The sequence below is a fragment of the Silurus aristotelis genome, assembly GCF_946808225.1.
Source record: "Silurus aristotelis genome assembly, chromosome: 21".
NCBI lineage: Eukaryota > Metazoa > Chordata > Actinopteri > Siluriformes > Siluridae > Silurus > Silurus aristotelis.
This window is the reverse complement of record NC_139594.1, coordinates 4,350,989-4,366,707: the sequence shown is the minus strand read 5'-3', so window position 1 is coordinate 4,366,707 and position 15,719 is coordinate 4,350,989. Positions and strand designations below refer to the sequence as shown.

The following is a 15,719-nucleotide window of genomic DNA, read 5'->3' as shown; positions in this document are numbered from 1 at the left end:
TTGGCATTAAAAAAAAAAAAAAAAAAAAAAAAAAAAAAAGGAAAATGTAAAACCTTACACCATTCAATTTGACACATCCATTTCCTCAGTTCGCCTTGTTAATGTGGTAAAATAGACGCCGCCTGTTAAATATTGTATACCATAAATTTTATTTCATCTATTAAAACGAAAAGGTCAATTCACACAAATTGAGTAATTTAAGATTTCCTATATTTTATGTTAATGTCAATGCACAATGCGAATATTTCAACTGGTGCACCGGTCCACCAATATAACCACACAATTTGCTCTTATTGTATGGTTTAAAACTGACATATAAATAACTGGTGTTTAAAGAAATAATAATGCTGTAGGTTATTAATATGGGGGGAAACCACACATCTGGCAACAACGGGAAAAATATCGGACAACGTGCTGCCTTCTACTCATTCGCCACTATCTGAAAGTCCTTCCCACAATGTTTTGGTTGAGAGGGAACTTTCAGTAACAATACATTTGTTTTTCCACTGAAGAAAGAAATACACTATATGGACAAAAGTATTGGGACACGACTTTTACTGGTACTTGGAGACCCAAACCTGTTCCAGCATGATGACGCCCCTGTGCACAAACCCAGCTCCATGAAGATTTGCTTTACATGGGTTGAAGTGAAAGATCTCCTGCTATAGAGCTCCAACCCTATTGAACCTTTGGGATGAATTGGAACGACAAACCAGGCCTCCTCACCTACCTGAATTTATTAACACCCATGTGGCTGAAAGGATCTCACGCAAATCTCCAGAAGCACACTTTGAAATTTAGTGGAACGTCTGCCCAGAAGAGTGAAGGTTATGTTCATGTTTAAAAAGCACATATGACTTTTCCAATTCTATGACTTTTGCTTGTCATATTTAATATATGATTTCAGTTCATCTGGTTTAAAAAAAACTTTATTCTTGTATTTACTTTGACATTGGCAGATGTGTGTGTATACGAGAAACATGAATCCAGAATTCTCATATAAGCCCATCCCTAATACTGATTTCTGAGGTTTTTTTCAAATGCGAATCTTTGCTCTGATCATTGACACTTTGGAGCCGAACATGGGAAATAAAGGCACTTAAACGTTTTTGTGCTTCAAAGCATTTCTAACGGTGCGTGCAGGAAAACTGTTCGTTGTTCTTTAGGGGAAAACACACATAACAAATCCGATCTGTATTTAAGATCGAATCCGTGGAGAACGAGAGACACGCTGTTGTTTCTGCCTGTACACGACACCGACATCTGTAATTGTGATTAACCATTAGATTAGAGGAGCATGTGTTTAGAAATGCTTGCGTGTTTATCGGGAATGTTCTGGCCATAGCTTTGTAGTTGTGCTTCATCTATACTTGCACTGAGACGCAGACACACAGATGTTGTTCTGGCAGCGAGGTTTCTTCGGTTCCTTCACGCACATCTGCTGCATGTTTAGTAACGAGGCACTGGAGAGCAGCACTCTCGCTGACCACATGCTCACACGCCTGCTTTTTATTAGATCCTGGATGTCGGGTGGAGGAACTGCGGATGATCTTCGACTTGCCTCGAAGGATTGTGGTGGTTACAGTCTGGGAGTATTTGTACTGTACATTTATTAGAGTTACTGATCAAAGCAGTTGCCTAGATTTAAAACGGGGAAAAAAAATATGATCGTGTACGTACTAAAGAGATTCGGCTGTTAAATTTGACGGAGTCTGATAACGCAAAGACAAACACACCTATTTATTACTTGTATATTTCTCTCTCAGCCTTCATCTCTCTCTCAATCCATCGCTAACACACACGAGACGGTGGCGTGACATTTAAAAATCCTAGTTTTAGACTGAATTTAGTGTTCTGGGTTTCCCCAATACAAAAATCCTGAAGGGAACAATACAAAATGACTAAAACATGACTCCATAAACAGATTACTATTATTAGCGATTCTACTTTTTATTTGTGGCTGTTCTTAATTTTAACGATTCCGTGTTGCGCAAAAAAAAATTGCAATAAAATCGCAAGTTCGAGTTCTGACAATGTGACAGCCATCGAGTCCTAGAGAGCGAAACTGACTGTGTGACACATGGTACTGTAAAACCCCGTTGTTCGAGCATAACCCCGTTGACCGAGTGATACGTCATCAACTAAGTGACTGATGCTTCCCTCCGCTGAAAACGGGGAACCGGCAGCGTGGGTTTGCTCTGCCTTCGAAATTTGCTTGTGAAACAGGGTACAATTTTTCGCTCGTATCTCCGTTTGCTCGTACTATAGGTTGCTCATACAACGGGGTTTTACTGTACCGATTAAGCAGCAGTTTTAGCTGTGGTTTGATTTGTAAAAGACATTGGGACCTAAATGAAAAAATTTTAATGCTTCACCAAGTCAAACAGCAACCTAAAGCATTTCAAATAATTAAATTAAACCCTCAGACCACATCTTCCTCCTGCGAGTCCTCAATTTATTCTATAAACACAAATCTGTGAATCCACCTGCCTTTTATGGTTTATAGGACATGGATTAGAATTCAGTCATAACAACCTGTAAGCATGTGCTTGCGAGTTCTTTTTAAAAAAAAAAAAAAAAAAAAAAAAAAAAAAGAATGGCACCCTGGCTATTCTTCATGGACCCTTTCTAAGAACCGCGACCTCGAGTCTGAGGGGTTCAGAGCGGCGATCGAGACGCGATCGCGGTGACGGACATAACGATATTTGCTCTCCTTATTAAAACGCATCATGTGAACCAGGCGAAAAGTAAAGCGTGGGATTAAACTCAAACACGTGACTCGTCGTCGCGGTGTAATTTCGAATGTTTCAAAATCCAAACCCATAAAATAAACAAGAAACCGGTCACCACAACAACACGAGGGTTTCATGGAAAGGACTCGTCTTTCCCCAAAGTGTTTACCAAGGCGAGCTGGGTGTGTGTGTGTGTGTGTGTGTGTGTGTGTGTGTGTGTGTGTGTGTGTGTGCATTGAGAGTTGGATGCAAAGGGATTTGAACAGGATTTCCTCTTGGAATGCTCGCCCTGTGCGCTCTGGTGAACCGCTGACTCATCACGGTGACACACCGATGGAGCAGAAATGACTAAGTGGAGCAACCAGGAGAGTCCAGGAGAGACGTGCCAGCCAGGCCAATTTGCCCCGACTGAAGAGAAATGAACATTAAAGCGGGTTTGAAGCGGTAACTAAAGATGAATGAGGATGAACAGAGAGTAGACGAGGGGGAGGTGCGGTGTATTGTTCTCGGGCTCGGTGTCGCGCTCTACACGGAACGGAAAAACCCATGCGCATCTCTGACTCAGTCTACTCGAGTAACACAGACTTAGAATAATGCTGCATGATTTGAATTGGAAGTGCAGATGCAGAACCAAAGCCCGAAGCTGACTCATGGCTACAGACTACAATAATGTTCATGAAAAAGGGGGCCAAAAAAGCTGTTGTTAAAGCCAACCGCTAGGAGAAAGCACGGTCGAGGAGGAGTATAAACCTGCGCTCAGGAAAGAAAAGAAACACCTACACACTAAAGCGTGTGGCACACAGCAGGGCGCTCAGCCAGCTCTCTGTGCTGGAGTGGAGGTGGTTGAGGTTAACGAACGATCTTTATACTGTTTTTTTATTTCCATCGTAGACCAAACGAGCACACCATGAAAGGATTGTTTGGTCTGCGAAGATCCACCAATAACAGGTCAGCATAAAAATAGCACTAAACAATCATCATAAGTAGCTATTACACAAGATATCTATATATACACACACAGAGTGGCACAGGGAAACGGGAAATGTTTAAAAGAGGAGCTGGCAACCCTGGGATGTAGGCAATAGTTTGGAACCAATGCCTTCATAAACCAAAACCAATGCCTCCATGCAACCAAAGACCTCATTTTGCCGTTAGTTATAATGGAGCAGTGGAGTGGTTTAGCTTAAAAAAAAACAAAAAAGGAGTCCCCAGGTGGCGTTTACACACCAGAGAATATCGAGGCTGTTGGAGTTGCCAACATGAGGAGCCCTCGCCGCTCGGTTCCACAGCACAATTCATCATCGCTGTGTTAAGCTGTTTCTTTAAAATGACGGACTCGCCCTACCACCATTCTTTGTAAAAGGCTCTCGTTGGCAATCATGGCACTGCTTCGTTATACCCAACGTCGAAGGGTTCGAAACGAGCTCGTGCTGGTTCCAAATGATCGCAGACGCAATTGCGCCAGGGTTCGCCAACTCCTGGTTCCAAAATTTCCAGTTCCCCTTCCCCACCCTGTATAATTCAATCTCATGCATTAAATGCGCGACAAACAATTATAAAAAACGTGCACAAATAACCAGAAATATACATAAAGGTCTCGGACTTGATCAAAAAGTCATGAGTTCAAATCCCAGCACCACCACACTTGAGAAAGGTCTTCAACTGCGCAGCTGTAGAACTGAAATAATGGGATAAGGGCATCTGTCAAGTGGCATAAAAGTAAATGAATGTGTAAAAAAATAATAATAAATAAAAAAAGAAAGAATTTTTGGTCTATAATGCTTGTGTTTGTTTGGATGTGTCTACAGTCTTTTTTATTTTATAGACACCCCACAATCTACCGTAGATCCTGGGAGTCAAAGCTTAGTGAAAATTCAGTGGGAACCATTTAAATGCCGGACTCACCTCGAAATCTAGACCCAACTCCTCAGACAAGACTCTTCAATACCCTATTTATGCTAACAAATGACAAAATATTTTGAAGCTCACTCATTTAGCAAACCGAGACACTCATCATCTCGTTTTAAGACAAACTACAAGGCATTATACTGACGGCCTGGATCGCTCGGATGACATCATCCTATAATCTGACATGTGATCACGCAGTCTGGTATTGAATTCAGACAAAATGTCATTGGTATCTTGTACAGCGCTCCGTTATCGACAACACCACAAACAAAACCTAAGCTCCGCCCACAAACAGTTACTATGTTTACTAACAAAAAAAAAGGGTCTGCTAAGCAGCGCTTTTGTTTGTATTTAATTGCATTTTATTTTCATGCTTTTTGTGAACACGCTGTGTTTTCAGAAACGACGCAGGAAAAACGAGTCCACAACACAATCCAGGGAGAGTGAGGGGAAAACTGATGATGTCATCAAAGTCAGACAGGAAGATAAGTGCAGTCCTTGCTCAGCAGGATTTCACTGCTGTAGACTCTCGCTTGCTCACACTCACACACACTCTCACACACACAGCAAAATCCTCAGTTCTCTATCCAAGGCTTTTCCTTTCACTCTGCAGTGCATGCCAGCCTCAGTGACTCTGACCAGAGGGTGTGGTTATTGGCCACAGCTGCCAATGCAAAGACCAAACACGGACACGGTGTGTGTATTGTGTGTTTGTGCGTGTATGTGCGCTATGGAGTGGGATTCTCATTCACCGGTACCGATTGCATAACAAATAACACGTAAACCAAAGTGATCTAGCTGAATTGATTTAATGTCCATCCCAACTCCAAATATATTTCCACTGGTTGTTTTTGTGCCCTGGTGAATCTATCGCCGGTAATCTATTGCTTTATTATGCTTAACTAAACACGAGCGCTTGATTATCTGCCCTGAAGCTCAGCCTGCCGTTTGTACACCAGCCATCGAGTTCTAAAGTAAGCGCAGGAATGCCGAGTGGCACATTAATATTATTTGTGGCTCATTTATTGAACACAATGGAACATGAAGAAAGTGCCAACACACACACACACACACACACACACACACACACATACACACACACACACACAAAAAAAAAAGAAAAAAAAAAAGAAAGAAAACGAGTTAATTTTTCATCACGGGTTTTGCAGAGTTTGCTATCTCTCATCACCGAAGCGTTTTCTCGGCTACAACTTTGACCTTTAAAACGCAGATCAGCAAATTTACTGCAACCTCGTTTAGGTACAGCGCGGTATTTTTTAAAGCAACAACAATAACACTTTCCCCAAGCACTTAACCAGAAATCCTTAAACCCAGTCTAAATACCTGCCTGTAATCCAACCCCCCAAACAAACCTGAGCTCTGAAGTGTGGAGTGAACACGATTAGCTGGTTTGGCACTGTTGGTGGATTTGTTTTGGACTGAAGAATGTGATTACAAGTTATTGCATTGCAGTTTTTGGCACTGTAACCTATTAAAGGTACTGAAAATGAGAGCATAATGTATGCTATATGGCCAAAACTATGTGGACACATGACCATTACAACTGGTATATTTGACTGATTTTACTGCCAGTAATCACCATGTAGTTCTTCTGCAATCTGCATTACTCTTTTTAATCATTCTACTCATTTATCCTGTAAATAATCTATTGTATTTCCTACGAGATATTTAAATGTATATGTTATCTGTGCACACTGATCAGACATAACATTCTGACATTATAAAAATGATGATTGGTGAAGGGAAGAACACTGATGATCTCTTCTTCATGGCACCTGTTAGTGGGTGGATTTATTTATTAGGCAGCAAGTGAACATTTTGTCCTCAAAGTTGACGTGTTGGAAGCAGGAAGAATGGGTGAGCGTATGAATTTGAGCGAGTTTGATAAATTGTGACGTCTAGACGTCTGGGTCAGAGCATCTCTAAAACTGCAGATCTTGTGGGATGTTCCTGGTCTGCAGTGGTCAGTATCTATTAAAAGTGCTCCAAAAAAAAAAAAAGAACAGTGGTGAACCGGGGACAGGGTCGTGGGCGGTCGAGGCTCATTGATGCACTTGAAGAGCAAAGGCTGGTCCGTGTGGTCTGATCCAACAGATGAGCTCCTGTAGCGCAAACTGCTGAAGAAGTTGATGCTGTAAATTCTTGGTGGGTCAGGATTGTTTTGGCAGCAAAAGGGGGACCAACACAATATTAGGCAGGTGGTCATAATGTTATGCCGGATCGGTGTATATACTGTGTTTAGCTTTGTACACACACTGTACATATGCACTGCACATATACTGTACACAATAAAGTTGTATCTATCCGTCTGTCTGGTTCTTCAAGCTTTCGCCTACAAGATATATAGCTGAGCGATTGCCTACAGTTTAGACATTACCAATGCTGTTTGAAAAGCACTATGGTTTTAAGGTTTGGTTTACATTATGTTGTAGGCTTTGGTGGAAAAATTATCCAAGCAAGCTAACCGCACAAGCAGCATACACTCAACAGAGACACGGATCATCTCTGCTGCTTCCTTCCGAGCTTTATTTCTCTTCATAATGTTCATTTACAGTGAATGGGATTAGCATCTGTTAAGCATAACTGTTATCCCATGTTACCTGCACATTTCCAACACAATCTCAATCAAAACATTTTTGCAATTGAGTTCTTTAATTCTGCACACTTTTACGAGTGCTTTTGGACCGACAGACACTGATAAAAGCAGCATCTGTGGTAACTTCTATCCACGTCCAGCTAAAACACCTAGCATGCTAATCTAGCGAACAATAAGATTTACAAAAAAGGTGTAAACGTTCAGGATTATGTAATGCCTTGGTTCACCGTCAAATCAACCGGCGAACATGTGACACACATGACGAGTGAAACCTCCATGTTTAATCAATGAAAGCGCTCTTGCTAGTGCTTAACTAGCTGACTAGCGGCTAGTAATAACAGGAGGACATTTTTATATTCGTACTCGTGCGTGTTCATGTATCATAAAGAGGAAATGAGGGAAAAATACAAAAGATATTGTCCATTTTAACAGTATTGTGGACATTTATTCGAGTATATTTAATGGATTAAACTAACAGGATCAGGTACTCAAGCTGAGGAAAAATATTTATCGAAAATTATATCGAGACTGTACCACTCTGCCTTTTGTATCTTTAATACCTACATTTTAGCATAAACGTGAATGAGGTGTAAATTTACTCATATTTTATACAATAGTCCATCCATATTTACATATAAAATAGTCTGGATTAAGTTAGAAAATGTGTATGCTTGAGGGAACAAGTCCAGTAATAAGGAATGGCACAATTTATTACTATTGAGAGTGGAAAGCTAAATCAGGGGCTGAATTCAATAACATGGGGAACTACACACACACACACACACACACACACACACACACACACACACACACACACACACACACACACACACACACACACACACACATATATATATACACGCACACACACACACATATACATATACATGCTATATATATATTATATATATATAGCGAGAGAGCGATCGATAGATAGATCGATAGATAGATAGATAGATAGATAGATAGATAGATAGATAGATAGATAGATAGATAGATAGATAGATAGATAGATAGATGTAGGTACATTATATTCTCCTGCATTACAGTTTGAAGGAAAGGTAGTCTAGGACCATGTTTCTATATCATGTAATGGGGTTCTATACTGTACTGTCAGGATATTTACTCTCTCACTATCTTGCAAAGACAGCGTTTATTTCAGCTTTTACATGTACAGTATTTATTATTATATAGACAAATCATTTGCACTATTACAATTTTACTGTACAGGGAATCTACGCTCTCACTGTCAATTTTTGTTTGGACTTAATGTTGCCCTTTATGTCACGTCCTAGTTAGTTTGCGTGTCCTTCTGGGTTTTGTTTTATTTTTGGTACATTTTTTTTTTTTATCCTATGCAGCACCTCAGTCCTGTGGGAACCCGGTTTCATTTCCCTGTACACTACACTGTATTCGGTTGGAATGACAATAAAAAAGCCTACCGGATTTATAAGTAGCAGCTATGAACGTTCTCAAATAGGTACCAGTGGGCGTGTGCTCCGACACGAGTGACTCACGGCAACACGCATTTACATTTCACGTGAAAGAAGAAACTGCTGATAATCAGCCAGGTTTTGAGAAGGGAGTCTCAACAATCAGTGTATTACAAGAACACCGAGTTCAACCTGATCCGACATCACACTGTCCTAAAGGACAATAATTCCTGACTAATTCCTTAGAATGATGTAATAAGTGAGAGCCGAACCAGCAGGTATACTTTATTGGTGGTTTTTTTTTATAATTTAATAATATTTAATAGTAAGAAGTTTTATTTGTAAATCAATTTTAACAATGGACGTTGTCCCAAAGCAGCTATACGGAAATAAACAGGTTGTAAAATTTCAATTTATTTTCAAGTGCCTCTGTGTTTATCCCTAATGAATGAGCCAGTGGTGACAGTCGTCAGGAAAAACTCCCTGAGATGGTATGAGGGAGAAACCTTGAGAGGAACCAGACTCAAAAGAAAACCCAACCTCATCTGGGTGGCACTGAATGTCCAATCATCAGTGAAAGTCATAGCACATGTTTAAAAAAACAAAATAAAGAAATAAAAAGAGCATTGGGGGGGTCGTGAGATGAAGGTGGGAGTGGGAGTGTGTGTGTGTGTGTATGTGTGTGTGTGTGTGTGTGTGTGTGTGTGTGTGTGTGTGTGTGTGTGTGTGTGTGCGCTCTTACATGAGTGACTCACAGTACGTCTAATTTTTTCTTCAAGTCAACAGAAAGCATGCAGGCCACAGACAATGTTGCTTGTTTGTGAAGTCCACTGAATTTCATTATGTAAATAAATTCGATTAGCGTTCAGACCCTCAGACATGAAACTGATCTCTTGAGTTTGACCAGGTGTTCATAATGTAGGCTATAATCTCTATCCATCTATTTACACGTGTATCCATCAATCAATCTATCTATCAATTTATTCATCCAGCTAACTGTCTACCTATTTACCCTTATATCTATCCATCAATCTCTCTATCCAGCCATCTCTCTATCCAGCCATCTCTCTATCCAGCCATCTCTCTCTCTCTCTCTCTCTCTCTCTCTCTCTCTCTCTCCATTTAAACAATGGTATTATAGAGATTATTTGGGAGACCAGTGTTTATTTGTAGGCTTTTGTAGATGTTTACACTGCAAACCAGAAACGGGTTAGAAATAAATAAACTGCTCTACGAGGATGGTGTGTGTCTTTGTGTGTGTGTGTGTGAGAGAGAGAGAGAGAGAGAGAGAGAGAGAGAGAGAGAGAGAGAGAGAGAGAGAGAGTGTGAGAGAGAGATTGAGAGAGAGAGACCGATAGAGGGTGAAAGAGAGATAGAGAGAGAGAGGAAGAGATAGAGGGAGAAAAAGAAAAGGAGAAAAAAGGAGAAAGAGAGAGAAAATAGAGAGATAGAGATAGAGGGAGAGAGAAAAACGCTGAGTTTTCATCTCCACTCATGAAAGCGCATGATGAACGGATGAAACGAGCAGAGTGTGATCTTGGAGTGTGTGTGAAATGGGTCAGTACCTGCATTGCCGTAGGATTTCGCCAGAACCCAGCCCACACTGGCGCAGATCTTGGCTCGGTGAATGTCGTACTGATCCAAAGCTTTCACGTCCGGGACCACGAAAGTCTTCCTCATCGCATTCGAGTCCACCATATCGATCCTCCCCTTCTTTAAATAAAAGACAGGCCTTATGGAGGAAAAATACGTAGAAAAAGAGAGGACTCAAGCGGTCATCCTTTCATACCCCGCTGCGTGGAGTGAAAACGCGGATGTCGGGTGGCGTCTCCTGTACGGAGAACCAGGATCCGGGAGGAGAAAAGGAACAATAATATTAATAATAGAAAAAGGAAAAAAAAAAAAGTGCTTCTTATTCCAACAAAAAATAGTCGTATTTTATCTTCGTGTAAGGCCACAAAGCTTCAATAACACGCCCCCGGTGTGCCACGGAGCGTTTCACTGCGTTTGCAGATATTTGGTGACTTGTTCCAGCCCCGCGGTGAAAGTCCGCATCCCTGCGCGCTGCTCGGGGAGAAATGCGCCGCCGAGCGACCGAGCAACCGAGCGGGCTCCAGGTGCTCCATACACACGTCACTCAAACACACGACCGACCAATCACAGCTCACAACGAGCCCTGGGACGTCATTAGTGGGCGGGACTAACCTTCTAAAGGCAGCCGAGCAGGTATAAGGTGTAGTGTGAACCAACACACACACACACACACACACACACACACACACACACACACACACACACACACACACACACACACACACACACACACACACAGCAATGTGTGTGAGAACCGGAATATGAACTCACTTCAAAACCGCACCCTGTTCACTCTTTGAGACATCTTTGACATTTGATACTGTTGGAAACATATTTATAAAGGGTTATAGTGTAAAAGGCAACAAAATTCATTGGGAAATCCCACAATGCACCACAATGGGAGAATGTAATGAGATGTAAATGAGACAGTTTGTAAGGAAGAGGAAGTAGATACGGAGCAGGTTCAGGCACATGGGCTGCTCCAGAACTATTGGAAAAGATTTCCAAATGTCTGCAATGGACAGCATGGGGCGGATCCATCTTAGAGGCACGGGGTGGCTAAGCAAAAACATCGCCACCCCAACTGTACTCCGACACTGGCATCATGGTGTGAACTGCTTCGATTTAATCAATGAAGGTAAATCACACATCAGTCTTTATTTCAATTTCATAGACCAATATTAAAGTGCGCCCATATATCATTCCTTGAATCCACAAGAACCATGCAAGTATGCTTGCTTCGGTGTTGCCACCCCTTACCACCCCATAATACCCCCCCATAATACCCCTATTTGCTACGTGATGTAGTCAAAGACGTGAGTACAATTGAGGGCCAGAAATTCAATGTGCATTAAACTGTTGTACTCAATCATACAATTCTATTCCTAATCCGAGAGTGAAGAGGAAGAAGAGGAAGTTGTGGAGAATCATTACAGTTTATAAGTATTGAATCAATGTCCTTTTTTGATGCAGGGGTGGAAATATTCTAAGTACAAATTTTTTTCGGGGGAATCCTTTGGATTCTGAGTTCAATGTATCCCTGATGAGCAGCCTGGAGTGACCGTGGGAAGAAAAAACTCCCTTAGATGTTATGAGGAAGAAACTTTGAGAGGAACCAGACTTAAAAGGGGAACCCATCCTCATTTGGGTGACATCAAGAGTGTGATTATAAATCTTTAAACAATGCAGAACACTGGAGAGTGAGAACAAGCATGAGCACTGGAGTGTGTGATTATGAGTAATGTTCTTTCTACAGTCTTATACAGTCATTTGAGATTATGGAACCAGGAGCTACTGAGCAACTCATAAAATCGCTCAACATTTGTGATCATCATAAATCCAACAGCAGCTTCTCCATGCCAGAGCCTTTAAACACTCAAAGAGGTTCAGTGTCCAAACTCCACATGAAGTGAAATCCAAATGGCGCTGGTTAGTCTCTAGATGGTTCGGGATGTTTGCGGCATCTACTTCTTTAAAGGTCCACAATCTTCATGAGGTAGGACGTGACTGGCACAGCCTCAGGATGCCTCGGGATGGGTAGAGAAAGAGAAGCAGTGGAGAGGAATTGGCGTAGCAGCTGTTAATGATATTAACAAGCATAAGTTGATAATGTGCATGTGATCAGATGTTCTGGAGCACAAGGTTATGATGTGATGTGTGTTATGTGAAGGACTCGCTAAAAAGATACGGTCTTTAATCTGCACTTAAACTGGGAGAGTGTGTCTGAGCCCCGAACACTGTCAGGAAGACTATTCCAGAGTTTAGGAGCTAAATGTGAAAATGTTCTACCACCTTTAGTGGACTTCACTTTTCTAGAAACTTTCAAAGTTTCGAGATCTTAAGGAGCGCGATGGATTGTAGCGTGTTAGAAGACTGGATAGATACATAGGAGCCAAACCATTTAGTGTTTTGTAGGAAAGTAGCAGTAGTTTGTAGTCAATTCGAAACTTAACAGGTAGCCAGTGTAGGGATAATAAGATTGGGGTTATATGGTGATATTTTTTATATATTTTCTCAACCTTGTAAGAACTCGGACTGCTGCATTCTGGACAAACTGTAGCTTGTTTATTAATTATGCAGGACATCCACCTAGTAATGCATTACAATAGTCCAGTCTGGATGAGTTTTTTTGCAACAGATATAGACAAGTTTCGTAGCTTAGTAATATTTCTAAGAAGGAATCTGGTCAATTGAGAGGTTTCCTCTGGTTTTGATTAGATATATAGCTGGGTATCATTAACATAATAGTGGAAGATAATCCCATGCCTTCTAATAATATTTTCTAAGGGAAGCATGTATATTGTGAAAAGCAGGGGTCCTAGAACTAAACCTTGTTGCACACCATAATTTACTTGCATTAACCTGGATAGCTCTCCATTTAAATGTACAAAATAGTAACAATCAGACAGGTAGGATTTAAACCAGCTTAATGCCTGTCCCTGAATGCCGATGTAATTTTCTAAGCGATCCAGGAGAAAGTCATGATCTATAGTGTCGAATGCAGTGCTAAGATCTAGCAAAACTAGAGAGATGTAGCCTTGGTCTGAAGCTTAAAAAAAAAAAAAAAAAGCAGCATAACTGGGCAGACTTAATCTTTTCCAAAAACTTAAAACATAAAAAAAATAATTGAAATGGGTCTGTAATTTGATAGTTAATTTGGATCCAAAGTAGATTTCCTAATAAGAGGCTTAATAACTGCCACCTTGAGTGGTTTAGGGACGTGACCTAAAGATAGTGAGGAGTTAATAATATTCAGAAGAGGCTCACCTGCTGTAACACTTTTTTCAGTAGTTTAGTTGGAATGGGATCTAACAGACATGATGTTGATTTGGCTTTGGTAATAACATCATACAGGTTTATTGTAATTGTTGAGTTTTAGGTGAGACTGGATCACGAGATGATCTCAGAGGTTGGACCTCCACAATTGTCTTACTAATACTTTCAGTGGAGAATAAAGTCCTCACTACTAAACTGTGATACTCTTTTCAGCTATCTGATTTGTTGTTAATTTAGCCCCTGTACTGAAAAGGAACCTGGAATTGTTTTGTTGGATTTCTATGAGTTTGCACAGGTGCTCAGCTCTAGCAGCGGGGTTTTTTAACGCGATTCTGAAAACCTCTAATTTACTTTTCTTTCCAGATTACAGACTGCTCTTAAGCGTATGACTACTATACCATGGGGCAGGTGTTTCTTCTCTAAACTTCTCTAAACTTCTAAATCGGATGGAGGCAAAGGTGTCCGGTAAAGATAGAGTCTATGTTGTTAGCCATTTCATCAAAGTCATTAGCATTTAGGGTTTTAGTGAGATGTTGAGGAATCAGGCAGGATACTTATGAATCTGTCCTTAGCGTTCGGAAAACAATAGTCTTACCAAGTCGATAACATATCCAGTGTCAAAACCATTATTAAATATATTCCATATACAATCAATCAATATATTTCCAGCAAAAGAATCAAAGTACAGTTCTCTCATTAATACGAGCTGTTATGTGGGTAAGGGCCTTGCTCAGGGGCCCAGGAATCGCAGCACGGTGGGGCTGAGATTTAACCTCATGACCTTCAGATCTCAAGTTCAATAACTTAACCACTTTCTTTTAAATAAAAGTATAAGGAGTTTTAAGTTTTTCAGCCCTACATTCATGTTGTTATACAGACACACTATAGTATTGAAAGGCCCAAACACACAGTCTTAGCAATAGACACACACACATACAGTACAATATACAGTACAGGCTGTAAAAAGGTGTAACACACATCCTGTGTGTAATCCTGTAATGTATTTAATATGAGAAGAATGGTCTGTTTTGTACTAGGAAACCAGACGATTGGATCAGGAGAAAAGGTTCTGATTGTTATAAGTAACAGTATGTTTTAGTTTGTGTTATTGTGTGCAGTGTGAGATCAGTGATACACTCAGTACACAAAAGTGTGTGGACACCTTACTAAAGGATTTTATGCTTTTTCAACATCCCATTCTACACCATTTGATCTTATAATAGCCTCCACTCTTCTGGGAAGATGGTCCAATAGACTTGTGGGGGATTTGTGAGAGATTCATTCAGGGTGGGTTTTTTTTTGTTTGTTTTTTTTTAAATAAATTTGCAAAAATTTCAAACAAACTACAAACGTTGTCATTATGGGCTTTTGTTTGTAGAATTTTGAGGAAAAAAATGAATGTAATCCATTGGGGAATAAAGCTGTAACAAAGCGCTGTGAATACTTTCAGGATGCGCTGGATCTTCATAGAGCTGGAACAGGTTTGGGTCTCCAAGTTCAAGCGAAAGGGCAAGTTCATGGTACCACATCCGAGGACGTCTTATACAGTTGTGTGTCTCCGACATGGTCAGAGAGACAGTCATGAGGATGAATATGATGATATGGCTGGAGGGCAGGTGTCCAAATACTTTTGCTTCGATTGTGCACATTCCCAAATAGTAACATATAAGATAAATACTGCACACAATGATTTACTTTTCCTCAAATTGAAGTTGCAAAAATATTGGCGCCCCCCCCCCCCCCCCCTTTACGTTACATTTTCCTATTTACCAGAATGATATTCAGCCTCGTATGCAGCTGAAGAAACCGCCGTATCACATGACTCCATTTTTTTCCCACTCTAACTCGAATACTGCACTAAGAGGATTAGCACACCTAACTATTTTAATCCCATTATAGAGGGTGGTGTTTTTCCAGCTGGAGGATTCTTGCTCTCTGTACGCAAAAAACATCAGGCGGACAAATTTATTACCAAAAATTATACCAGGGATGAAACGAAATACCATGAATGGAACTGAAACACTGAAATAGTGGAAACAAGAACACATGTTCTGTGTTCCAATCTCAAGCTGGAGCGCCACACTTGATAAGATTACAATGACATTCCTGGGATTGGCTTTTAGGGTCTATGGTGACCTTCTTAAAGGAACATTCCAGTGT

General features: G+C 40.7%; 1 protein-coding gene and 1 long non-coding RNA gene across 9 annotated transcripts in view; both read right to left on the bottom strand.

Annotated features, from left to right (window-relative positions):
- The window catches only part of camsap3 (calmodulin regulated spectrin-associated protein family, member 3), a 45,374-nt gene extending 34,542 nt beyond the window's left edge, over positions 1-10,832 (bottom strand). For 7 of the 8 annotated variants that reach the window (XR_014530682.1, XM_083524324.1, XM_083524325.1 and 4 more), the window contains exon 1: positions 10,256-10,832. Coding sequence is in view for 7 of the 8 variants with exons in the window: in XM_083524324.1 (XP_083380450.1) it covers positions 10,256-10,388 (133 nt within the window). In the remaining variant the exon portion in view is untranslated. The remainder of the gene's footprint in view (positions 1-10,255) is intronic. The other variant, XM_083524323.1, reaches the window with a different exon arrangement.
- Positions 554-4,497, bottom strand: LOC310717018. The gene is made up of 2 exons (XR_014530725.1): positions 2,341-4,497; positions 554-1,854 (listed from the first exon to the last, which is right to left on the bottom strand). It is a non-coding gene; the product is annotated as an uncharacterized lncRNA (long non-coding RNA).
- Positions 10,833-15,719: the final 4,887 nt, after the last annotated feature.